The sequence below is a fragment of the Mustela nigripes genome, chromosome 5 (assembly GCF_022355385.1).
Source record: "Mustela nigripes isolate SB6536 chromosome 5, MUSNIG.SB6536, whole genome shotgun sequence".
NCBI lineage: Eukaryota > Metazoa > Chordata > Mammalia > Carnivora > Mustelidae > Mustela > Mustela nigripes.
Window position 1 is genome coordinate 128150788 of NC_081561.1, and position 26453 is coordinate 128177240.

The 26453-nt window shown below is 38.0% G+C and overlaps 1 protein-coding gene across 1 annotated transcript in view; it reads left to right on the plus strand.

Moving 5' to 3' along the window:
* CDC40 (cell division cycle 40) overlaps positions 1-20975 on the plus strand; it is a 49580-nt gene extending 28605 nt beyond the window's left edge. Inside the window, exons 6-15 of the mRNA XM_059401202.1 lie at positions 1296-1392; positions 2979-3118; positions 3720-3794; positions 6089-6134; positions 8292-8393; positions 9397-9512; positions 9740-9873; positions 16223-16299; positions 17812-17956; positions 18953-20975. Coding sequence (XP_059257185.1) covers positions 1296-1392; positions 2979-3118; positions 3720-3794; positions 6089-6134; positions 8292-8393; positions 9397-9512; positions 9740-9873; positions 16223-16299; positions 17812-17956; positions 18953-19130 — 1110 coding nt within the window. The 3' untranslated portion in view covers positions 19131-20975. The remainder of the gene's footprint in view (positions 1-1295; positions 1393-2978; positions 3119-3719; positions 3795-6088; positions 6135-8291; positions 8394-9396; positions 9513-9739; positions 9874-16222; positions 16300-17811; positions 17957-18952) is intronic.
* Positions 20976-26453: the final 5478 nt, after the last annotated feature.

Genomic DNA, 26453 nt, shown 5'->3' on the forward strand with positions numbered 1-26453 from the left:
CTCAAAAAATTAAAAATAGAGCTTCTATATGACTCTGCAATTGCACTACTGGGTATTTACCCCAAAGATACAGATGTAGTGAAAAAAAGGGGCCATCTGTACCCCATTGTTCATAGCAGCAATGTCCACAATTGCCAAACTGGAAAGAGCAAAGATGCCCTTCAACAGATGAATGGATAAAGAAGATGTGGTCCATATATACAATGGAGTATTACACAGCCATCAGAAAGGATGAATACCCAACTTTTGTATCCATATGGACGGGACTGGAGATTATGCTGAGTGAAATAAGTCAAGCAGAGAAAGTCGATTAGCATATGGTTTCACTTACCTGTAGAGCATAAGGAATAACATAGAGGACATTAGGAGAAGGAGAAGGAGAAGGAAAAGTGAATTGGGATAAATTGGAGGGGGAGATGAAGCATGAGAGACTGTGGACTCTGAGAAATAGACTGGGGGTTTTGGAAAGGAAAGGAGTGGGGGAATACGTGAGCCTGGTGGTGGGTATTAAGGAGGGCATGTATTGCATGGAGCACTGGGTGCGGTGCATAAGCAATGAATCTTGGAACACTGAAAAAATTTCAAAAAAATTTTTAACAAAGAATAATCTATATTTGAAAAAATAATAATACTATGAAGTTTTATAAGGTAAAACCATAGAACTCTACCTGTCCTTCTCCATCTCCTAATCCTACTGTCTCTATGAGCCAGTGACTGTCCTAGGTCTTAGGGATATAGCAGTGTACAAGATCAAGAAAATCCTGTCCTCGTGAAGCTTGTATTCTAGCTGTATCTTTTATCCATGTATCTCAGTCATATACATGTGCCGCTTTTTATTTATATTAGACCATCTGTTTTGCACTGCTCCTCCCATAAAAGCTGTGTCACAAATCTGTGGTGGTTGCTTAGATCCTTATGACTTAGTAAAAGCTGTTTACTGGAGAACAGCATTGTGTACAAAAATTGAGTTTCCTTTCCAATACCAGATTTTCTAGCTACTTTGTTTTTTCTTTTTTTTTGCTTACATAATTAGCATACTACAATAAATTTGTTTCTAGGTGTTCCAGAAAGGTGGGTTTTGTATAAAATGAGTTTAAAAGTATTAACTGGTACCCATTATGTGTTTCATGTCATTTGTAATCAGTCAGAGAGTTGAGACTATTATCCCTGGAGACATACGTAACAGTTATTGTTTCATGCAAAATTGGAGCTCAGTATAAAGTATTTATAAGCAGCTTTGGGCACAGTGGGGTTCCAGAACATCCATTTCAAAGTTCACTCCTTAATTTCCTTAGGAAGAACAAAAAGAATTGGATGAAATTACAGCAAAGAGGCAGAAAAAAGGCAAACAGGAAGAAGAGAAACCTGGGGAGGAGAAGACAATCCTACATGGTAATGTATTTTTTATGCCTCTTCATTTTCTTTTTTTTTTTTTTTTTTAAAGATTTTATTTATTTACTTGAGTGAGAGAGAGCATGAACGAGGAGGTCAGAGAGAGAAGCAGACTCCCCATGGAGCTGGGAGCCTGATGCGGGACTCGATCCCGGGACTCCAGGATCATGACCTGAGCCGAAGGCAGTCGTCCAACCAACTGAGCCACCCAGGCGTCCCATGCCTCTTCATTTTCTTGATAAACTTTCATATATTCGGTCTGTTATCTGTTCATATGTATCAACTGCCCTTACTAATCAGCTGCTGTACTTCACTATATTAAGAATAATTATATTTGACAATTTGCTTCTCAAAGAAATTACAGCAGAGTCTTCATATTCTAATAAAGGAGAGAAAATAACATGATTAATGATCACCACGGATGATTCTTTGAAGTGCTAGTGAATTTTTTAAAATAGTAAAGAAGAAATCTGAATTGTCCATAATCTGTTCTTTCCTAAGAACAGACTCTTCCCTCAGTCACTTTACCCTTTTGTTTTTAATTTTTTAACTCTTATCTCCAGATATATATATCATTCATAACTAAGTTATACTTTAAAAGAAAAACTTTGTTTTTCATGTGAATAGACTGGAGATTCAGATTCTCAGACTAATTTTGATGTGTGGAAGAAAATGCATATTCAGGAAATGGTACTCCAAAAGGATTTATAAATATTCTAGAATGTTCCTGGTTCATTCATAACCAGTTATATTTGGAAAATTATGTAGTGATTATCAAACTGTAAAGAATAATTTAGTGCCATTGTATTGATTATTCTAAAGTTAGATCACAAATATCAAATATTTAGGTTTGATGAGTCCATATTTGGTTTCTCAAATTCCAGTTTTCTCTCCAAGGACGCAATTTAATACTAGGGTGCTTGCAGCCGTAATCAAATTAACAGCCAACAGCTACTCAGGACTTACTGTGTGGCAGGCAGGTTACTAAATGCTTTATGCACACTATGCAATTTAAGTCCCACTAGTGACTTCACTGCAAACTTTGTGTTCAAAGTGGAAAAGAGAATGGAAAAGGAACCTGGAAGGGCACAAAAGAGCAAGTCCGGGGAAAAGGATGGTTGATATTTTTGTTTTAACTTCTTTTCTATCCTGTTTTGCTTCTGGGCCTTTGCCAGTGACTCACAAGGCCCAAGCATTTTCTCTTCTTCCCTTGATATAATTATGCTGCAGTGAAATCTTCTTTAAATATCATTAAAATGTGTAACTAAGTAAAAGAACTATACATCTTATTTAAAGGACTGATATTCTCTGGGTATTTAGAAATTCCAAAATACTACTTCTAATTGTAAATAATAGCAGGGATTTCAAACAGCTCAATTTTAGCTGACTCTTAGACTTAACTTCAGAGTGTTGTTACCTAAGCCTTAATAAGGAACAATAGCCCTGTGAGTAAATTGTTATCATTTAAGGATACAGGTGTTATCTGTATCCCTAAGGATACAGTAGGTGTTATCTGTATCCTTAAGGATACAGGTTTATCTGGTTTAGCTTGTATTTGTTCACTGCTTTCCTTTGTCTTGTTTCAGTTAAAGAAATGTATGACTACCAAGGTAGATCCTATCTTCACATACCTCAGGATGTTGGTGTTAATCTTCGGTCGACTGTGCCACCTGAGAAGTGTTACCTTCCCAAAAAGCAAATTCATGTGTGGTCTGGACATACTAAGGTAAGCAGGTTTGTCATAGGGATTGGCCATGACATACCATTCAGAATTCAGTGTTCTGGTAGCCCAAGCCTTTCCCTAGAAATTCCTGCCACATTCTGCTTTTTCTAGGGTGCAATGTCAGTGAATAATGGGTTGGTAGTAGCATCAAACATCAGTAATTTTACCTTAGCTCTTGGGATTACCATGCTTAAGAGAAGATTAGATGGTTTCTGGTTTATAAACTATGATCATATTGAGACTAAGGCAGAGGCAGGAGACTTGAAACTTCTGATGTTGATATTCCTTGTCATCTGCACTATTCCAACTGATAATTCCCAGCTTTTAGCAAAGAGCAAAGGAACTGAGTAAAAGAAGGGAGAGAGAGCATTAGCAACTTGATTGACTTAAGAATTCCCTTGGGTGAGAAAGTTGGTATTAAAGGTTAAAGAACATATCTTCAAAAGTTTAGTGTCAAAAAGGCTGTTCTTGGAATACTAACAAAGCTTATTCTGGGGCATGATTTTTGGAATGAAGAAAAAAGTAAATTAGATGGCCTAAAAATATACTGTCCTTTCCTTATGTTTCATTTCAGTTGATTGATTACTGTAATACCTTTTTATAGGGCGTCAGTGCCGTCAGATTATTCCCTCTCTCTGGCCATTTATTGCTGTCTTGTTCCATGGACTGTAAAATTAAGGTGAGTTTTCAGTAACAGAGTAGGAATGCTGCAGAGCTAGTGCTTTGGTGAAGTCTGTTTGGTTAATTATAAAGAAATTTGTGTTTGATAGGCAATTAGAGCCTAATTATTTTCTCTTAGGCTCCGTGAATACAGCCATTTATGAATTCCTTCCAAACATGTGTGGCTCTGTGGTCCAGTTGGCTAGGCTCTTTTGTAAGCCTAGATAACTGATTAGAATGTAATCAATCACTTTGGTTTTAGATACACAAATATTTAACCACTAGTAATGCATTTTTTAAGAGGTTTTGGATATGTAACTGAGTTCATTTTTTCCTCAGAACCATATGAGCTAGAGAGAACACGCATTAGAAATCCCATTTTAGAAAGTAGATAATGTAATTCACACTTTTTCTTATAAATGCAAGTAGATACCAAGTAGCAGAAACGCTCCTAGCTTCTTCTTTCAGTTTCTTTCGTCTCAGGAGGCTCCACCTTAAGTTAGATTTCTGCTATAGAGTATGTAGGGAAAAATTTACTTGCCACAGCATGTCAGCTTGAACATGGGGAAAGCTTTTTTAAAAAATCGTAAATCTGAAAGAATAGTTATCTTTTTGTGTGTCTTCTGTGTCTACTTTGTTATGATGGTCAAGAAATATCAACTCTGTAATACTCTTGAGGCTTGGAAAGTTGAATCATTAAAATTTTGCTCTTTGTAAACAATTCATGGATATTAACAATATATGAAGGTAGCTTTTCTTGATGAGAGCAATCATTTAGGCATTTGTCTCTACTCAGTAGCTTAAAAATCAAAGGCCAAACTGTTTAGAGTGAAAACCTTTATTCCTTTCTTTTTTTTTTTTTTTTAAGATTTTATTTATTTATTTGACAGACAGAAATCACAAGTAGGTAGAGAGGCAGGCAGAAGAGAGAAGAGAGGAGTAGGGAGCCTGTTGCTGGGCTCCATCCCAGGACCCTGGGATCATGACCTGAGCTGAAGACAGAGGCTTTAGCCCACTGAGCCACCCAGGCACCCCCCCCCCATGTTTCCTTTAACTTTGACTTAATACAAGCTATGTTAGTTGAGATGAAGGTCTTAAAAAAGCCTAGTGTTCAATTTTGTTCACATGTATAAACATTTACTAGGTATCCATTACATGCAAGGGGCTGAGACTGAAAACTTATCAAGGCCCTGTCCCTGCCCTCAGGGTGATCATTTCATTATGATGTAAGTGATAGTTATAGAGTCAGGTGGAAAGCTCTGGTTTCTAAGAGGAAACGTCCTTCAGCAGAAAGGTAACTAAATAAAAAGTGGTGGGGGTGAGGGGAGCGTAGGTAATAGTAGTAGATAGACATGGCCTGAACACTATGAGTTTGTGGCTGCTGAGTCTTCAATCTGAGAGATACAGAATGGTGACAGGCATCAGCGAAGGATCAGGTGCTAGAGGTCCTTGCCTGCTATGCTGTGGGGACTGAGACTTTATCCTACTGGCACGGGTGGCCAGAGTGCTGTTTCTTTTAGAACACTTGTAACATTATTGAGGATTAGATTTGAGGCACGCAAGAATAAAGGTAGTTTTAGGAGTGCCTGGTTAGCTCAGCTGGCTAAGCGTCTGCCTTCAGCTCAGGTCACGGTCACAGGGTCCTAGGATGGAGTCTTGCATGGGATGGAGTCCTTGCTCAGCGAGGAGCCTGCTTCTTCCTCTGCCTGCCACTCCCCCTGCTTGTGCTCTTTCTCCCTGACAAATAAATAAATAAAATCTTTAAAAAAAGAAGAAAGAAGAAAGGGAGTTTTGAAGCTATTGTATGTATTAATTCACTTTAGGTGTGATGAGAATTATTAGCCTATTATACTTTAGATCATCATTTTCATATAGCTTCTATAATATTTTGTTACTTTAGAAAGTTCAAAAAAAATCTTCAGTACCAAAATGTTATAAACATGGTAGTTTTAATAACATTTAGTTCTTCTGGAAGTAGCTCGTATTACATAAATAGAAACTTTTCATCATGGAAAATATGTCAAATATAGAAAAGAATAAGAAGAAAGGGAAGATCACTTGTATCAGCTCCACCTAAGTGCTCTTGATATTTTGCTGTATCTTTGTCAGATCTCAGGAGTGTGTGTGTGTGTGTGTGTGTGTGTGTGTGTGTGTATGTGTGTGTGTTTAATGTATGATGCCTTTGGTTAAATCCCCAGTACCCGCAGACATGCACACACATAGCTGGCAAATGGTTGTTGCTCTTGATTGAAACTTGTCATTCTATGGAAGTCTTGTATTCAATTTAATATTTCTGTGTGTTTTTTTCCCCAGCTCTGGGAGGTTTATGGAGACAGACGCTGTCTGCGAACATTTATTGGTAATACTCCTTTCCTTTCTGTCTATAATCTGTTTGGAAAAACTTTTTAAACTCCATCATTGACCATAATGTTACTACACTGCTAATGAAGGGAAGTCTTCAAGGACTCGAACTGAGTCTTGAAGAGGATGTCCTTCCTTCCACATCGACGCATAGACAAAACAAGAGAGCAGAGCAGAAGCGAAAGTGGTCTGAGAAAGCATGCTCTTTGGGACAGCCAGGTATAATGCAGAATTGCCAGGGGGGACATGGTGAGAGGTGCCAAGAGGGAACAGCAGTATAACCAGAAGCAGAGCATGACGGACCTTGGGTGCCATCAGTGAGGAGTGGAGAATCTATGCAGATGGCCTTGGAAAGCCTGCCATTAAACTGCTCTTGAGGAAATTGACTCGGTCCAATCTGAAGTTTACAGAGGTCACAGTGGCAGTACAACGATGTTCTGGGAGGGCAAGCCTGCAGGCAGGGAAACAAATGTCAGGGTTATGTCATTGGCCTGGATTAGAGACCATGAGAGCCTGGCCTAAAGCAGCTGATGGAGAGGAAAAGAACCGTGAAGAGTTAAAATCAGCAGGACTTAGTCACTGGATATGAGTAATAAGAGTGAAACAGAAATCTAGGGTGACTCCCAGCTGGTTGACTAAACGGGGTGCCATTGGCCATGAGAGGGGACATAAGACAATGACGACGTGTCACTTGTTAAACCTGAACTGCCTTTGGAGTATGGAGTTGCACATGTCCAGTGAGCAGTTAGCCAGGTGTTAAGCTTCGAAAAGAGGTTAGGAATCAGCAGCTAAAGCACACAAAAGAATAAGACTGAGTGAACTCCTTGAAGGAGAAAACAAGGCCAAAAAGAGAACAGCTTTGTGGCCAACTAGCCTTTTGGATAGAGGATAGTTTACTGTCTTTGTGAGATTTCTTGTGAAGGTCAGTTACGTTTCCAAATTTAACTGTACATTACTGAATTTTTGTATGATTTGTAGTGGCTCTGTTTTTAGATTTAAGTGGGAGTCCATTCTGCATGCCTTGTTAGAATTTTGGGGCCTTGCTGAACAAATGAATACTGCCCAAGGTGCCAGAGCATTCTACAGGGAGACTCTAAGCAGCAGATGGGAACAAAATGCCTCTTGTATATATAGTGGACTTGGTCTCCATCTTGTACATATGGTGGATTTGGTCTCCATCTTGTACATGTGGTGGACTTGGTCTCCATCTTGTACGCATAATGGACTTGGTCTCCATAGCGGACAGATGGAGAAACTATCTAACCAGCAGATAGTTTTTCAGTGGAAAACGAAATGACCAGTTTTGGAAGAGGGGACTCTTGCTGTAGAAAAGAATGCCTAATTACTGTCACACGTAGCCCGATTAGAATTCACTGGTGATGGCGGTCCAGGGCTGCTGTGTGTGGCTGACGATTTGTGCAACCCATATTCCGTCAGTCTTGGTCATGAGGGGTGGTAAAAAACAGAAGTTTCTGCTTTGATTTAGCCACATTTTATTCGTCCCTGTAACTTTCAAGAGTGGCTTGGTCTGGCAGACTGGTTTTCAAGCAAAGCACCTTTAAGTTAATTTATTGTCGAGATGGTATCTTAAAACAAGATAGACATTAATGTTAGATTCCAAAAGGTTTAGTCTCTTGAGGTTCTGAAGTCACTTCTCTGAAACCTGGTAACTTGATCACAGAAATCCGCAGGTATTGGAGAAGAACTTTGATTCCATGTACTTTAGGATTGGGTCGCTTAGTTTCACTCAGTGAATAATCTAGAGAACAAACCTCCCAAATGTCACTAGGCCTTCCTCTTTCGTTAGCAATAATTGGTCTGTTATGTTTCCTTAAATTCTTGGCTGCTTAGTCATCAATTATGTATACTGCATATTAAAAGATTTCTCTGACAAAGATCTAAATGTTAGATCTTTTCTCTTGGCTCTTACCTAAATGTTAGGCATCAGAAACACCTAGGGAGCTTTCTGAAGGAGAAATAAAAAACCACTTACGTTCCCAAGCCCACACCTACCATATTCTGCGTCAGTAAGTCAGGATAGGATTCCAGGGATTCAGACTCACAGGGTGGCTTGCAAATGCTATTTCTCTCATGGTGTTTCTGTTTTAAGAGAAAATCTTTCCCCTCACCTCCATTTCTGTTGTCCCTGCCTTAGGCCACAGCAAAGCCGTTAGGGACATCTGCTTTAATACTGCAGGGACGCAGTTCCTCAGCGCAGCTTACGACAGGTACCTTAAGCTCTGGGACACAGAGACAGGTAAGAACTCACTTATACTAATGCCAGTATGCATTTATCTTACAAATTAGCATGTATAAATCATAGAACATCGAGCATTCTTCTGTGGCAAAACGGTGCTTCTATAGCGGCTCATTCGCGTATCATCGACTGTCAGCTAATACCATGAAATGTTCATAGAGTTCAAACACAGCTACATAAGTAGCTCTTTCACTCTGAACCTTTGTTTCCATCAAATGCAACTTATAAAGCGAACATCCTGATAGGCAAGCAAATTTGAAATCTTCCGTAGATGAGTTAATTATCTTCTTGTTCCCCTCCACCACCCAGGACTCTACATTGCACATAGTAGAAGCACAATAAATGTCTGACAAACAGAATTAATTTAATTGCCCCTGTTAATTACAAAGTAAGTCTGTCTACAGACCCACGGGTCAGGTGGTTTAATGTATTCACAGACGTTAATTATTTTAGTACATTGTGGCTACTATAATTTTGCATAATTAGAGGATCATCTTTCATCTTACCAAGTTCTAAGGGTAAAGATAATAGCTAATATTTATCGAACACTTACTGTTTACCAGGCATTGTACTAGGTAGGCACTTGTATCCAGCATCACATCCAATTCTTAAAATAGCCCTATAATTACTATTATTATTACAGATAAAGAAATTGAGGCTTAAAGGGGGAGCTTTTCCAGAGCCACACAGCTCATAAGTGGCTGAACTGATTTAAACCAACGTCTCTCTGATGCCAGAGCCCCTACGCTTACCCCACAGTAGTTCTCAACTCCGGCTCCACATCATAATCACTTTCTCTCTTCTGCAGTCGATGATCCAGATTTATTTTTGAAAAAAATATTTTTAATCATAAGAAATCTGTGAAAAGAGTTTATAGTAAGGAACAAGCAGTCTGCCTTCTCCAAAATGTATTAAGTAAATGATCTCTAGATTTTAATCCCCAGGCTGTCTTTGAAGTGGTCAAATTTCTCTTCCCTACTTTAACTTGAGTCTTTGGTTTTAGGACAGTGTATATCAAGATTTACAAACCGAAAAGTGCCCTATTGTGTCAAATTTAATCCCGATGAAGATAAGCAAAATCTTTTTGTAGCTGGTATGTCTGATAAAAAGATTGTGCAGGTAAATCTTTTTTACAATATTTTTTATTAAGATTCCTATAGTTTATGTTGTATTAAGGGGATGGAATAAGGAGTGTTCACTTGTTTAGTGCTTGCTGCTAATGGTCTATTTTTAGTAGAAAACAGTCATTATGTTAGAGATCTTTTTCTTCACTTTCCATAGTTCTGATCTTTATTTTCACATCTGCTCGACTTCTGTCTTTACCTTTTCTCTTGTTTGATCTACAGTGGGACATTCGAAGTGGGGAAATTGTCCAGGAGTATGACCGGCACTTGGGGGCCGTCAACACCATTGTTTTTGTTGACGAGAACAGGAGATTTGTGAGCACATCCGATGATAAGAGCCTAAGAGTTTGGGAATGGTGAGTTTTTGTCAGTAGAATATCTGATTTATATAATTATATCAAGCAATTTAAAAATCTGTAGCCAAAGAAAAGCCTGCTAATAGGCAACCATGTGAATATTTCCACAACTATGATATCTGGCTTGCCAACCAAACTATTTTAAACATTTAAGTACCCAGAATATGGAAATAAAACTTTAGACATGCTATATTTCATAGTCTTCAAGCAGGTTATATATTTTGAGCCATTTTTCTTGCATTGGTGAAAAGTTTATATTGTGTTGCCTTTCGTTGTTTATTAGGTACTTTGTCTTTGCAAAATGACTGATGAGATGTAGGACCCACAAATGTATAGACCCTGTTATTCACCATTGGAATTAAACATTAAACCCTGACCTCAGAGTCAACCCCAAAAAAGAAAGAATACTTAAAAATCTCTTAAGTTTTTAAATGTCTACATTATGATTATTCAGTACCGAAAATGGCCCCAGGCCATCACCCATTGTGTCCTGCCATTCGTAACACATAATGGTAAAAATCAAATGTTTTATTTGTAGAATATGTTGGTTAGTTTTGCTTTCCTTGAGAGAGAAAGGAAAACCTTCCTAAAGAAATACTAAAACTGGTTTCACTAAGTATCATAGATAGTGTTTTTTCATTTATTTATGAAGAAATATGTAAGAGTCTTTTTGTTCAAAGGAATGTTTGGATGGCACCCAGCTCGTTTTTATAGTCCGTTACGAAACACAGCTCAGCCGTGGTTACAGCCTTGCAGGGCCTAAAAAGTGTGACTTCCCACCCCGGAAGATGCTCTGCTTTAAGAAGTAGGAAGCCAGGAGTTTGCTTCTGAAACTGAGTCTCTCTGGGAAACTAAGCAGGTCCCTAACCCTCGTCAGGAAAATTTGGGTAATTGAAGGTTTCGTGTGATTGAACCGCAGTTTGTCCCCTGCTCACCACCAGTAAACCTCCTCAGACTGCCCCCACTCGTGGACAGCCAGCTGTGTACTCTATCCACAGTTTTAATGTCATCCTTAAAGTCCAAGATTTGAAACTTTCTCATAACTAAGATCTTTTTTACTTCAGAAATGATGTTACATGCCAAGAATCCCATACGGACCTCAAGTTTTATATGAGCCGCCTTACATTACTTGCACCATAGTCTGAAGCATAAACATATCCGTGTACTTGTTTTGTTTATACACAGTTTGATTATACTTAAACTTTCAGATGTTTCTATCTTCAGATGATATTTCAGCTCCATTTTAAAACGTGGACTGGTTTAAACAAAATTGGTAAATATTTAAATGAAGCAGCAGTTACAGGGCTCTAAGAACACCTGCGTGTGCTTTCGAAATTAGAACATTGGTCAGCGAAATATGACCAGCAAAAAAAAAAGTACAGATCTTTCACCTTGGTTAAATTTATTCCCAAGTATTTTCTTGTTTTTTTGAGGCTATTACAAATGGGATTGTTTTCTTAATTTCTCTTTCCAAGAGTTCATTGTTAGTGTCTAGAAATGCAACTGATTTTTTAATACTGAGTTTGTATTCTGCAACTTCACTGAATCATTTATTGGCTCTAACAGTGTGTGTGTGTGTGTGTGTGTGTGTGTGTGCGCGTGCGCGTGCGCGTGCGTGTGAAATCATTAGGGTTTTCTATATATAATACTATGTCATTCGCAAACAGAGACAGTTTTACTTCTTTGTTATTTGGATGCCTTTTTCTTCTGGCCTGATTGCTCGGGCTAGGACACTCAGTACTACGTTGACTAAAAATGGTTAGAGCAGACATCCTTCCTGTTCACATTTAAGTATGATGTTAGCTGTGGGCTTGTCACATGTGGCTACGTTCCCCCTGTACCCAGTTTATTGAGACTTTTTATCATGAAAAGATATTGAATGTTGTCCATTTTTTGAGATTATTGTATGATGTTTTTTATCATTCCCATCTGTATTTCATGGATTTGTATATATTGAACCATCCTTGCATCCCAGGGATAAATCCCACTTGATCATGGTATGTGATTCCTCTAATGTACTGTGGAATTCAGTTTCCTAAAATTGTACTGAGTACTTTTTTTTTTTTAAGATTTTATTTATTTGACAGATCACAGGCAGGCAGAGAGAGAAGGGGAAGCAGGCTCCCCGCTGAACGGAGAGCCCGATGCGGGGATCAATCCCAAGAGCCCAAGATCATGACCTGAGCTGAAGGCAGAGGCCTAACCCACTGAGCCACCCAGGCGCCCCTGTACTGAGTATTTTTGCACCTATATTCATTAGGGATGTTGGCCTATAGTTTTCTTGTAGTGTCTTTGTCTGGCTTTGGCATCAGGGTAATACTGGCCTTGTAAAATGAGTTTGGAAGTGTTCCCTCCTCTTCTGTTTTTTGGGGGGGAAGAGTTTGAGAAGGATTACTGTTAATTCTTCTTTAAGTGTTTATTGTACCTTACCAGTGAAGCCATCTGGTCCTGGGCATTTTTTGTGGTTTTTGATTACTGTTTCAATCTCCTTAGTTATCATTGGTCTGTTCAGATTTTCTATATCTTTATGAGTCTGTCTTGGTAAGTTGCATGTTTCTAGGAATTTATTCATTTCTTCTAGGTTTTCTAATTTGTTGGTATATAATTGTTCATAGTAGTTTCTTGTGACCATTAGTGCTTCACTGTTATCAGTCATAATGTCTCTTTCATTTCTGTTTTTGAGTTTTTCTCTTTTTTTCTTAGTTTAGCTAAATGTTTATTAATTTTCTTTTTCAGAAAACCAGCTCTTAGTTTCATTGATCTTTTCTATTATCTCTAGTCCCTATTTCATGTGTTTTCTCCCTGACATTTGTATTTTTTTTCTTTCTGCTAACTTGGGTCTTAGATTGTTCTTCTTTTCCTGGCTCTTTGAAGTGTAAAGTTAAGTTGTTTATTTGAAATTCTTCTTCTTTAATGTAAGTGTTTATCAGTATAAACTTCCACTGGCTTTTGCTGCACCCATAAGTTTTGGTATGTTGTGTTTCTGTTTCATTTGTGTCAAGATAGGTTTTGATTTCCCTTTTGTTTTCATCTTTGACCCATGTTTTGTTTAGTAGTGTGTTGTTAATCTCCACATACTTGTACATTTTCCAGTTGTCTTGTAATTGATGTCCAGTTTCCTACCTTTGTGGTCAGAAAAGATGCTTGATATGATTTCAGTCTTAACTATATTAAAGATAGTCTTGTGGCATCATATATGATCTATCCTGGAGAATATTTCATACGCACTTGAGAAGAATGTCTATTCTGCTCTGTTTGGTGGAATGTTCTATATACATCAGTTAGGACCACCTGGTTTAATGTGTCATTTAAGTGCAATGTTTCCTTATTGATTTTCTGTCTGGATGCCCTGTCTGTTGTTGACAATGGAATATGGATGTCCCCTGGTATTATTGTATTGCTGGCTATCTATTTCTCCCTTCAGATCTGTTAACATTTGCTTTATGTGTTTAGGTGGTCTGATGTTGGGTGTATAAATACGTGTATTTGTTATATCTTCTTCATGAATTGATGGCCTTCTTTGTCTCTTATTGTAGTTTTTGGCTTAAAGTCTATTTTGTTTGATACAAGCATAGCAACTACCCTGGCTTTTAGTTTCCATTTTCATGGGATATGGTTTCTATCCTTTCACTATCAGTCCTTCAAACTGAAGTGAGTCTCTTATACACAGTATATAGTTGGGTCTTTTTTTTTCCATTCACCTAACTTGAGTCTTTTGTAAATTTAGTCCATTTACGTTTGAGGTAATTACTGAGAGGTCTGGACTTCTACTAGTGCCATTTTGTTCATTGTTTTCTGCTTGTTTGTAGTTCCTTTGTTCCTTTCTTTCTTCCTCTCTTCCTTTGTGATTTGATGATTTTTCTATAGTAGTATGCTTTGATTTTCTTCTGTTTCTCTTTTGTGTATCAGTAGGTTTTTGCTTCATGCATACCATGAGGCTTACATAAAATATGCAGGTCTTGCATTCTTAATCATATGGCTGGTTAGTTAGATGTTGAAGGGTCTGGTGGGGAGAGAAGGTAACTTGCATCCAGTTTAGTGAGTCAGAAGGAAACGTGAGCATCAGTCTTGCTACAGAGCCAAATAGGAAGCAAAATCACCTCGGGATCCCTAGAGCTGACCACATATATCCGTCCGTGAAGATGATTCCTAGTGTTACTGGCAGCTTACAGAAAGGGAGGCCCTGACCACCTCAAAGTGAAAACTGACCCCAACAGTAGGAAAATTCTTATTACTAGGACCCTCAGATGGATGATGTTTGCCAAACTTTCACACCCTATGCCTGCTAAGAGTAGCACAATGATACAAGAAAACAAACTAAGGGAAACCTGGTTTTCATAAACAATGCTATATTATTAAGATTATTAGACAATTTTAAAGGAGAATGAGAGATTAACATTAGCTATTGAACAGCCCGGTATGCTAATTGGCTGGATTCATGAGATATCATAGACATGTTTTTTCCCAAAGGTATTTATTATATAAAAATATTTTTAGAAGAAATTTTGACAGATGTTGATCCTACTGTTTATCTTGTATCTTTCAAGTTTCATAGATTTTTTTAAAAGATCTTATTTATTTATTTGACAGAGAGATCACAAGTAGGCAGAGAGGCAGGCAGAGAGAGGTTGGGGGAAGCAGGCTCCTCACTGAGCTTGAAGCGGGCCTCGATCCCAGGACCCCGAGATCATGATCTGAGCCGAAGGCAGAGGCTTTAACCCACTGATCCACCCTGGTGCCCTAAAATTTCACAGATTTTTATTAAGGTTTTTTTTCAAAGTGTTCATTTCCAGATTGAAGATTATATGTAAGATATAAATTACTAGCTTATTATACTGAATTAGTTTCTAATGAGAAAATAGTGTTGTGTTTATTAAATGTAACTATGCCCAGCAGACATTTTCACTAGCAGTTAACAATGTTCACAGAGTGTTCAGACCCATTTCTTGTTCTAGACCTCACTGTATCAAGTCCTTGAAATAAGGGATCTGTGTATAGTCTTTTGTTTGTTTGTTTACTTTTAGGAAAACATTGATTGATCTGAACCTAGACTCTGGTTAATTTAGAAATGCTCTTCTGTTTTAATCTATGTTATTGATTATTATTGGAAAATAATTTTATATGAGGAAAAAACAGTTGAACCTTTTTCATACTGAGGTTCTTTTCAGTACATGTGGGTTATTTTGAATGTCACTTCTCTTTGGTATTTTAGAGAGGAATAAAGGGTTGGAAATTTGATCAATGATCCTGTTCCCCAGGTTACACCTAAAAATACTTTGTTCTAACCAACAGCCTCATAGAAGTTTTTTCTAATCATTTGCTTCTTCTGGATGGGTAGATAGATGGATAGAAAATATCCTTATGTAAAGGCAAATTATTATTATAATTATTGTTATTCTAACTAATCAAAGCTTTGGAACTTGAACCATAGTTAGAGAGTGATAGTGCTGCTTGATATTCTGTTAGTGCTGCTTGATATTCTGTTATTGAGCAGATTTCCACATGTTACTCTGTGAAAAAACATTTCTGGTCACTCACGAAAAGCAACAAGACCAAGATCCTTCAGAATTACTAAAGAAATTTTTTTTTTTAAATCATGGAGAATATTAAAAACAAAAAGGCATTTGGAACTTTTCACGGTTCTAGGTGACTAATTTTGGATTTTTGTTGTCTTTGTTTTATTCTTTGTGTCACTCATATAAGAATTTCTTTAATGCACTTTTCTCCTGCACCATATACATGTAGAATAATAGAAGATGCCCCGGTGCCTGGGTACGAGGTACCCAGGGAAGGAAATCTCCCTTACCCATTCAGAAATCTCATTACTTCCAGATGGGCTCTGCCTGCCTGCAGATCCCTGTACAGCTTTGCCCACTATCCCCTTGCACTGCCGAAGCCTCTTTAACCCTCTCACCTGCTTGCAGAGTTAACAAGTTAAGGCTGACTGGCAGGTAAACTAAGAACACCTCCCTCCCTGTAGGCTTGCCTCAGACATCTTGCTGCTGCCTACCATGGTACATTCTTGGATGAGTTCATTGTCAGAGAACTTCAATCACAGACATTTTTTTTTTTTTAACATAAAGACCAAAGTTTAAGTCAAATAGAGTTGGAAAACTAAGTCACTAACACTGTTATAATTATCATGGAAAGGCACATGTGAAGTACAAGACTGGTAATAGGCAACAGGGGGCCATTTTGTGATTTTTTTTTTCCTTCCTCCCAGGAAGTCTCATGAAAGGTTAATTAAATATATAATCTCAAGAATATCTCTTTAGTTTAAGAGAGAACTCTTCCAAAGGTACTTTTTTAGAAATTACTTAATTCTGAGAAGCTGTTTTTTAAATTTTAGGGACATCCCTGTGGATTTCAAGTATATAGCAGAGCCCAGTATGCACTCAATGCCTGCGGTGACTTTGTCTCCAAACGGTGAGTGAGTAGGAAGAAAGTGGTTTTAAAAGAGCCTCTAAGACAAAGTGTGATTTCTGTATTCAAAAGAACTTTGGCCGTTTCCTCCTAGGGGAAGTCTGTCACAGGGCCATACTTGTATAAGGAAACCTTTTCGATATTAAAAATAGTCACTGGTTTTCATCTGTGAGTCACCTCACCCATTCTCTTGTTTTTAAAAATAATAATAAAGAGAAGAAGGAGGAGGAGGAGAAACAATGAACTGCAGCTAACGCTGACGGAACATTCCATCTGAGACTCAGGGTTTTTTTTGTTGTTGTTGTTGTTGTTTTTAAATAATTCTCCTTCCAGCAGAATCATGTTCAATCATTTAGTGATTTTATTGTGAGCTCTTTTTCTTTCAGAGGATAGACAATTTTGATCTTGTTCCCCATAATAAGAATACTTTAGCAATTTACTGTAAAAGATGTTCTCAGGCACAATAAAAAAGATAAATCCAGCTACGACTGTTTTCTGTTCAATAGAGCATCGCCTTCTAAGTACGAAGTAATTTATACTGCAGATATCCTGACCGTGTACTGACTCAGCCCTGTCCATGAGGGTGTTGGAGGAGACGGTCTGATGTCTGGGCAGCACTGTCCCCGAGGCCCCTGTTAACTCCCATAGCTCCTGTGAGTGTAGAGCAAGGAAGAGGCGGCAAGAAATCCTTTGCTCTTCCATCCAGGCGTCTGCCACAGGCAGATCAGTGATCATTTTTGTCAAGCACCCTATGATTTTTATGAGAAGAGCCACCTAACTGGGTCTGATTTTGATAACCACCACGTTGTATACCATCACATTTGTCTCTCTCTACACCTTATGTAGTAATTTTTACACTCCCTGTTACAAATATTGTGCCCATCTTGAACAAGATCATCTTCCCTCTCAGACTGAATATTGTTAAGAGCATTCCCTTCCTTAATAAGTGTGCGAGTATGTCAGATGCAAGAAGATAACTGCAGTTTGGGCTCTAGAGACTTTGGTGAATCTTGGGTAGATAAAAGCAGTTTGGCCTTTCAGGAACAGTTCCGATACCTCTTTTTTGTATGGTTTTATTTAATAATCCTAGGTTTTCTTACCTAGCATTAATCTTTCCTTTTCCCATAATTAACACAGATAAGTCTCTTTTCCCCCGTGGTTCTCTTGTCTGTGCTTACTCCTAAAATTAATTTCATTTCATAAAATTTTCTTTAGTGTTGTTCATGCTAAACTCAGAATTTCTGTATATCCTTATTCAAACAAAAAAGGCTTTTATATGAAGAGTGCTCAATGATATGGGATTATTTGAGCGAAATCCATTACTTCTTTATATATAAATCCCTCTTGTCAGTGACAAATTTGTAACACTTTATAGCTGGTATGGTAAATTCATTTTCCTATTATTATAAAGCAATTGGGAACAAAAGAATATTAACATCTGAACAGACTGAAAATAAAAAGTCTTTTCAGAATTTTCAGTCTTGGTCTAACATGTCTCATTTATTGAATTCACAGGGAAATGGTTAGCCTGCCAATCGATGGACAACCAAATCTTAATTTTTGGAGCACAGAACAGATTTAGATTGAATAAGAAAAAAATTTTTAAGGGCCATATGGTAGCAGGTTATGCTTGTCAGGTGGACTTTTCACCAGACATGAGGTAAGTTTAAATTTTCTTTTATATTCTCGTATTCAAATGTGATGACATAAACCAATGTCGTACAAATAGTAACAGTTTAAAAATCACTGTCCCATACGTAATCGCATGATTACTATGCAGATTGTCACAACGTCTGATGGAAGGACAAGAACAAGTTATGAAAACTACATTTAGCTTTTTTAAGTTCTTCAGTGGGTCTCTTTATCTTGCTTAGTCTTGTGCCCTTTAACCACAGCATAAGTTGTTGTCCATACAGTCTATGCCATATTTTCTCTCTGCTTTTCTGTAATCACTAGATGGCTGTGATCAAACGCTGGCAGAATTAATTCTGTACTGCAGTGTTGTCATTAAAAACTTCCTGCAGCTTTTCTATGGTGAGACCTCAAATCCAGCTCTTGAGTCTTTCTAGGCTGCACTGTTTGTGAAACCCAGAGAAAGTCTCTCTATGAGTAAAACTCTGCATTCATTCTCTCATTCTTAACTAAAATATATAAGGAGAAGTAATCCAGAAGTCTGTGTAACCTTGTATATTTAGGATAGGAATTGTGCCGTAGACTCCTGCCTCCGAGTTAGTCTTAAACATTTTCAGAAGTGTTGAAGCCAAAAAGTAATTATGAAGGTGGTTGAGTCCAATTACAGTAGGATAGGTGTCCCCTGCGCAATGTGAGGCCGGTTGCCCTGCACTGTTTCTCTCTAAAGAGTGATTGGATACTGCTTCTCTTGTGGCCCTGGGTTTCCCAACCTTCCAGGTTAATCCATTTTTTACTCACAGATTGGTAGCTCGATGGGGAGAGTGTTTGGGTAGAAGTTTAAATCATAGACTGCTTTAAGCTCTACTCTGTTATTCTCACTGAGCATTGTGTGTTCACACTGACTTATATTACCATGAAAAAGATAAACTCCCTGTTTCTTATCCATTTTGTCAGTTTAAGGTGAATTTAACAATTTAATCAAGGTGAATTTAACAATTTGAATTTATTTCTCTTCCCATTCTAGCTATGTGATTTCAGGAGATGGCAATGGAAAATTGAACATCTGGGACTGGAAGACCACAAAACTCTACAGTCGATTTAAAGCTCATGATAAAGTGTGTATAGGGGCAGTGTGGCATCCTCATGAAACCTCTAAAGTCATAACGTGTGGTTGGGATGGTCTCATTAAGTTGTGGGATTAATGAGACTAATCCTTATCTAGGGTCATTTTTGATCCAATATCATATTTAACTATATTTAATTATTAAATGTGTTGGATGACAACTTGATTTACAAATTAGGATTTCCTTACATGGCCTTATGAAATTGACCCATTGTTTAAAAATTTTTTTTGGTAAATTTGGCTCACACAATTTCATTGGCAACTTCATTTTGTTCTTTATAGATGTTATTTATACAGAAATGACCATTGGCTTTCATTGTGGTGAGTAGTAGTTGTTGGCAGGCAGTCTGGGTTTAACCACCCCCCCCTTGACATACCGAAAGGATCTCTTTGGGGTTGAGGAAGAATCCCTGGTGGATTGGGGGTTTTAAAGGAGGTAATATAATTAATGACAGATAATTCTGAAAGGCACCATGTTTACCTTTTCAACAAAAAGGGAAGTAGGAGCAGGGACGATGTACTTTAATGTGAATCTGAAAGAAGGTAAAACCATGCACAATTACTGTTTCCATTATTTTTGGTGGGTCAAGTTCAGATCTTTGGATTCAAGAGTTCTATTTTTTATGACATATATCGTATGTTTACTTGTAAGGCAGCAATCTTCTCTGACTGCAGTGTTTCTTTAACTATTAAACAATGGAAAATAAACAGTCCAGAGTTTTTTTCCTTGGCTTTCTTCCCAGTCAGTATAGACAGGACTATATGTTATAAGAGAATTATGTTATTTTTGAAAGTGAAACTCAAGAGAATTGAGTCAAGACTTTGAGTTTTATTTGTATTTACTATCTGTAAGGACCTGGCTACACTTCCAGAAATCAGGGTCTCCTAGGTCATCGATTCATAGATGTTACTACTGAAATACTCCTCATAGGAGATGGGGTATGAGGGCGTCGTCTAAAATGTCAACTTGTAATTTCTTTGAAGTAGTGTGTTTGATCTTTAAAATTATTCTGATTTTGCTTATGGATATATGCAACAGAACTTTTTAGGAGTAGAAAAATTTTTAACTTCTCTCCGAATCTTTGAATAAAATTGACACTCCAGGAAAATGGCTGTCATTCCCCAGTTTGAGAAGCAATAACTAGTTGGTTTAAAAAAAAAAAAATGTTTAAGAACTTGGATTGTGAAATCAGGATAGCCTCTTGAATAGAGTAGCTAACAGCACTTTGGTTGACAAGCCATTTCTCCTGTTTTGTTACAAATCTCTGTAAGATATGTGAATATTTGAATGTGCTTTGAAATATTTCAGTACCATGCTTAAAAACATTGGTTCATAGCTGCTCAGAGTGCTGACTTAGAGACCAAAATCATGTTGAATGTTGATATCCTAAGGGCACTGGGCTCTCGAGAATGATTCATGCTCCTTGTGCTTAAGGACTTCCATTTTCAAAAAATTAACTTTTAAAAAGGCCCGGTATAGATGACCTGGCACTATGGCCACATATAAATAAATTTCAAAGAAGATAGAAAAAGAGAATAAAAAACGGTAAGACATGTTATTTTGGGGCACACAGACACTCAAAGAAATACGAACACACTGCCGGGCCTCTGCCTTTGTGTATCTGCCAGTAAGAGTGGCTGCCCTTCCCAAAGAGGAAGGAATTCACACAAAACCTTTTCTTTAGTCCCAAACCACTGGTTTTAACAAATGTGAATGATTGAATTGTGATGGGACAGAAAGAATTAATCATACATTTAAGCAATCTTGTTCAGCATCAGTATTGTATATGTTACAAATCATAATTTCTAAATCTGGGTTTATTTTATTGTGTTTTTGACTGTTTCTAAACTAAGTAACTGTATATAAAAGTTGTCTCTTTTTAAAAAAAAATCGTATTTTTAAATAAAGCATTTTTTCTAGAAAGTGTTATCAAAATTTTCATTCTTAGTCTTAACTGTTGAGACAACAGCTTAAACCATCTGCAGATTTTAAATGGTCATTTTTATTTTATGGGGAGAAATGCTTTTAGAAGTGGGGATGATATATGAATATGGTATATGAGTGGATTTATTCTAGTTAATATCAGAAATACGGGGCGGCGCGCTGACAGCACACAGATTAAGTCTAACACATTCCGTATTTGTTCACTCAGTGGTGGCACTGAGTTATGACTGCACCCATTTCAGAGTATACAAATAAGTGAGGTTCTTTTCCAGCTTAAAAAAGTCTCAAGATTGTGTTATTGGAATTAAGTGGTTACCTTCTGGCCCTTTTTCCTCACTGCAGCTTTTTGATCACACCCAGATTTCCCTCCTAAAGGTTAGCATAAAAGTGATGCTTTACTGAAAGTGTTAATCAAATAAATATTTAAATATTGAAGCAGAAGCTGGGAATATTTTGTCCTTATGAGGAGACAGTTTTAAGATAAGGAACAGGAAACAGTATCAAACAGGCACTTCTCTAAGTAAATAAGTATAGAGTGATTCTTGACGAAGCATTGTGAGGCTGGTTGATGCCCTTATTGGCATATTTATAAATTACCAGAAGGAAATTGACAGTGAAATATTAAACTCTTGAATGACAGCCGTAAGGCCTGCAGCACCACCAATGATTATAGAAAGCTTTCCTTGAAGTCTCAGTGTAGACTGAGAACCCTCTACATGAGAATCACCTAGAGATGATGGTGTTGCTCGCTGAGATACAGAAGAGGAGAAGAGAGAGTAGTTGGAAGAGCCATCACGAAATGAGGTATGAGGAAGGCACGTGCGAAGTGCCATCCAGTCAATGTGGGTTTCAGGGTGAGACCTAGGGAACGCCGATGCTGTGTGCCATCAAAGATGCATGTTTTCCACATACTGACATCTCTGAAATAGGGCTGTGTCTTAAAATCAGTGCTGTGTCATGGTTTAATTGGCAGCGTTCTCTCTTAGTGGATCATACAGTAACTGATAAAATACAGTAGAAACAAGGCAGGTGCGAGGGGACCTATGAAGAAGAGATGATCCAGTAGAAAGACGTTTCTATCACAGCATGTGGCTCCAAATTCGTGAGAGCCCATAGATTTGCAGAGAACACCCATGTTCTCAAATGTTCTCACTTTGATCAATGGGTAAATAAAACAAATGAACCAACAAAAGAACGCCATTGGGAAATATAAAGATATTTATATTAATATATATTTGAATGTATATTAATGTGAATATACCGAAAAAGCTGTATGTTCATTCACTGGGTCAAACTCAGCACTTTAGCAAGGTCCCCAGTTGACCTTCACACTAAGGAGGAGAACCAGTGCAGCAGAGTCTGAGTTTGTCTTAAGTATTTCAGAAATGGCACTGTTTGGTACATGTAAGAGAAATTTTGTTAGCCAGACATAAATACATGCGTAGTGTGCGTGTACATTTAGGTATGTGTATATATATGCATGTAAAGATATGTATACACATTTTCTGTATTTATATGTTCGTAATCATTTTAATAATTGTGGAAACAGCTTTCTCAACCTAAACACTGTCATTTTATCTGGAACTTAAAGGAAAAAAAGTTGCAGCTTGGAACCAGAGTCCTTAGAGGGGCTTTAGTTTTAGTGACAAAGAAAGAGCAAACTCCTCTGCCTGTACAGCTTCCTGTAACTGCAATCACAATCTTTAGGGGAATTTTCTAGCTCCCCACATCCTATTCTTCACTCTTCAGCATTTGCGATCTGAGGGACTGACTCAAATCTCAAACATTTTTTAAGTACACATTCCAGGATAGTGCTAATAGAAAATGTGAGCCATTTGTGTGATTTTTTTTCATGTGTACAATTTTTAACTTTCTAATGGCCACATTAAAAAAATGGGATATTAATTTTAATAATACATTTCATCTAATATATCCAAAGTATTAGTTCAACATTCAGTTATCTTTTTAAAAGATCGATTTAGGGATGCCTGGGTGGCTCAAGTCAGTGAACATCTGCCTTCAGCTCAGGTCATGATCTCAGGGTCCTGGGATCAAGTCCTGCATCAGGGACTCCACTTCTCTTGCTCAGCAGGGCCCCTGCTTCTCCCTCTGGCTGCTACTCCCCCTGTTTGTACTCTTGCCTTCTTTCCCTCTCTCTCTCTCTGGAAATAAAATCTTTTTTAAAAAAATATTTATTTATTTTATTTTAGCGCAAGCTGGGAGGGAGGGCCAGAGGAAGAGGGGGAAGGAGAATCTCAAGCGGACTTCCCACCGAGCATGGAGCCTAATGTGGGACTCGATACCAAGATTCTGAGATCATGACCTGAGCTGAAATCAAGAGTCAGAAGCTTAACCAACTGAGACACCCAGGTGCCCCTCAATTATTTTTTAAATAAATATTTTACTTTCCTCATACTAAAGTCTTTGAAACCTGGTATGTATTTCACACATTAACAGCATGTCTCAATTAGACACTAAATATTCATCAGATAATTTTGCCTGTTTCACACTAAGTCGATGTACCAAGCCCAAGCTGTTGCAAATATATCAGAGCTTTCTAGTAACTGAATCAGGTAGACGTTTCTAAATTAAGTTAATTAAAAGTAAACAATTTAAAATTCAGTTCCTCTGTCACATTAGCCACATTCTAAGTGCTCAGTAGCGACCTGCGGCTAATGGCTACCATATTACATGAAATGGGTCTAGCACCGCTTTATACACCCATGGCTCAAATATTCAACTAAACTGCTTTATCTTCGGAAAGGAATCAAAGGTTCAGACTACTCAAAATACATTAAGAATATAAATTTTTCTCTGCTTCATTTTGGGTAGTTTCCTCAGGTTTATCTTCCAGTTTGCTTTGCAATCTCTTCAGCTGTGTCTAATCTGCCGCTTAATCCATTAAATGTATTCCAGTGACTTTCCCTTTATGGAAGTAGTTTTATAGATTTTTATATCTACCTGTTCTTCACATATCATTTTCTTAAGGTTTCTATATAGTCTTTCATGCCTTTAATCATTTTAAACAATTGGTATTATACTTTAAGACTTGTTACATCAAGTGCTTGAGCTGAAAACCCTAGCATTTACCTCATGGTGGGCCACTACCTTGTCAGTTGTAATTTTCTATCAGGCGTTCATCTTAAGCAGTTCTTGCTTTTTCTTTTTTGAAGAAATCTTTGTAGCCTAAGTTGAAGAGTACCTTCACAGTGGTTTTACATTCATTTCTGCCATACACCCTTATGTTTCACTCCCTCGGTTTTTTATCTTCATTTCTCAGCTTACGGTTTTCCTCCCCATGAGATTAATATAAATTCAACTCCTCAAGCAGACCAGAGGTTTCAAATTCTCATGGGAAACTTGTAGTTCCTCCCAGAGCTGCAGCAAGGATAGGCTTTCTTGTGTTGGGGTTTGGGGATGAGGGCGGTAGGTTTTTTTTAGGGCTCTTGCATTGAGGTCGTGTAGCCCTCCCAGGGCCCACTGCGCAGGTGTCTCTGTGCCAGTCCTTTCCACCTTATCTCTGGTGCTGTAGGCCTCTAGCTCGGCTGGTCCACTAACCCCTTAGGACTCCTGCTGTGTAGGTTCCTGCTCTACCTGTCTGGGTCTAGGCTCCCTCTGAGCTTTGTATGTATGAAGATTTTTCCCTCTTGGGCATTCCGCCATACATGTGAATGTATATGTACATATGTGTGTGTTGTGTACACACATGCATGTTCACACATGCACATACAGAAGGATCACCACATATATACACACTTAATCTAGTATCTTCAGATAGTGCCACTTCATTAGGATATTCTGTAAACAGTTGTATAAACCAGTATAGTCTGAAACACTCCGTTTTTAGAACCCTGTGAGTTTAAGCATATTATCCGAAGAGGTACTTGGCCTGAGGGCACTTCATTTGACTGTAGAGCCATCATCACGAATTCATCCCTCTGTTATCCAGGCCTTTTCTTCTGAATAAGCACATCATTTGGATTCTTCTAAATTTATCCCAAGGCTTCTCTTCATAGCACACAAATCAAGAAATTACCTTGCCACTGTCTGAGCCTTCTCCAATCACAAAAATCTTAGAAAAATGAGATTTTCAAGATGGAAGAAACCTCAAAAATCAAATATTCCAACCTCAGATAAGCAAATAGGCCAATAAAGGTGACGGCTTGCTCGATGCCACACAGCTAGTCAGTGACAGCAGCACAGTCTTTCCCCTTTCATCCTACTGTTCTGCCTCCTCCCCATAATCGACTTAGTTGTGGATTTTTTAAACTGTCATCTTTGTGGCATAGCCTTTGTGGCTTCCAGCTTGCTGTCTCCGAGTGAGGTAGTTCAAAAGAAACACTCCGCTGTTGAGACTGTGTTTCATCCTTTAGTAAAACAGAACCTAGTGAATGGCATTTTCTTCGTCTCTCCCATTAGAGTTGGGCCCCATCAGTGTGCCCACGGGAATGTTGCTTGTTTTAAGAAGAATTAATTATTGTTTTTCCCCCAAAGATTGATTTATTTATTTGAGAGAGCGTGCGTGCGTGCGTGTGCACACACACACACACATGCACAGTGGGGTGGAGAAGAGGGAGAGAGGATCACAAGCAGACTCCGTGCTGAGTGGGGAGTCTGCCACGGGGTTTAATCCTACAACCCTAAGATCACAACCCTAGCTGAAACCAAGAGTCAGATGCTCAACTGACTGTACCACTCAGATGCCCCACAAAGCATTAATTTTAATGAAACTAGCATTTTTCCATATAGTGTTAAAATGTGACATTAAACTCACTTGATTTATTTTCCTTAAGGACAGAAACATAAAGAATTTCAGTATCTTCTAAATTTAGGCAGTTTAAGAATACATTGGATAGGGGCGCATGGGTGGCTCAGTGAGTTAAGCCTCTGCCTTTGGCTCAGGTCATGATCTCGGGGTCCTGGGATCTAGCCCTGCATCAGGTTCTCTGCTCAGTGGGGAGCCTGTCCCTTCCTCTCTCTCTGCCTGCCTCTCTGCCTACTTGGGATCTCTTTCTGTCAAATGGATAAATAAAATCTTTAAAAAAAAAATACATTGAATCTTTGGGTTATGATTTCATGTGGTAAGTCAAGTTCAAATACCTCTTTCAATAAGAAAAAGACATTTTTACATAAAGTTAAATGTGTTTTTGAACTCACAAAGAAGCGGCAGTTGGCTAATACGAAAAGAATTATGTTATTGCTTCAAAGGCAAACATAAACTTATCTCCAGCTGAAAAGAACAATTATATTAATGGAGCCTGGAGGTATTGTTGTGTTGTCAAGAATAATAATGTTTTAATGAGGGTTTCACTTTTAATCTGACAAAATGCAATGATAAGACGAGCTCCCTGGTATTAACCAAAGCTTTGCAAAACCCAAACATGTAATACTTGGGAGATACAGATCTTATACTGTATTTACTGTATCTAAGATCATATAGCCAAGGCAGAGAGGGCA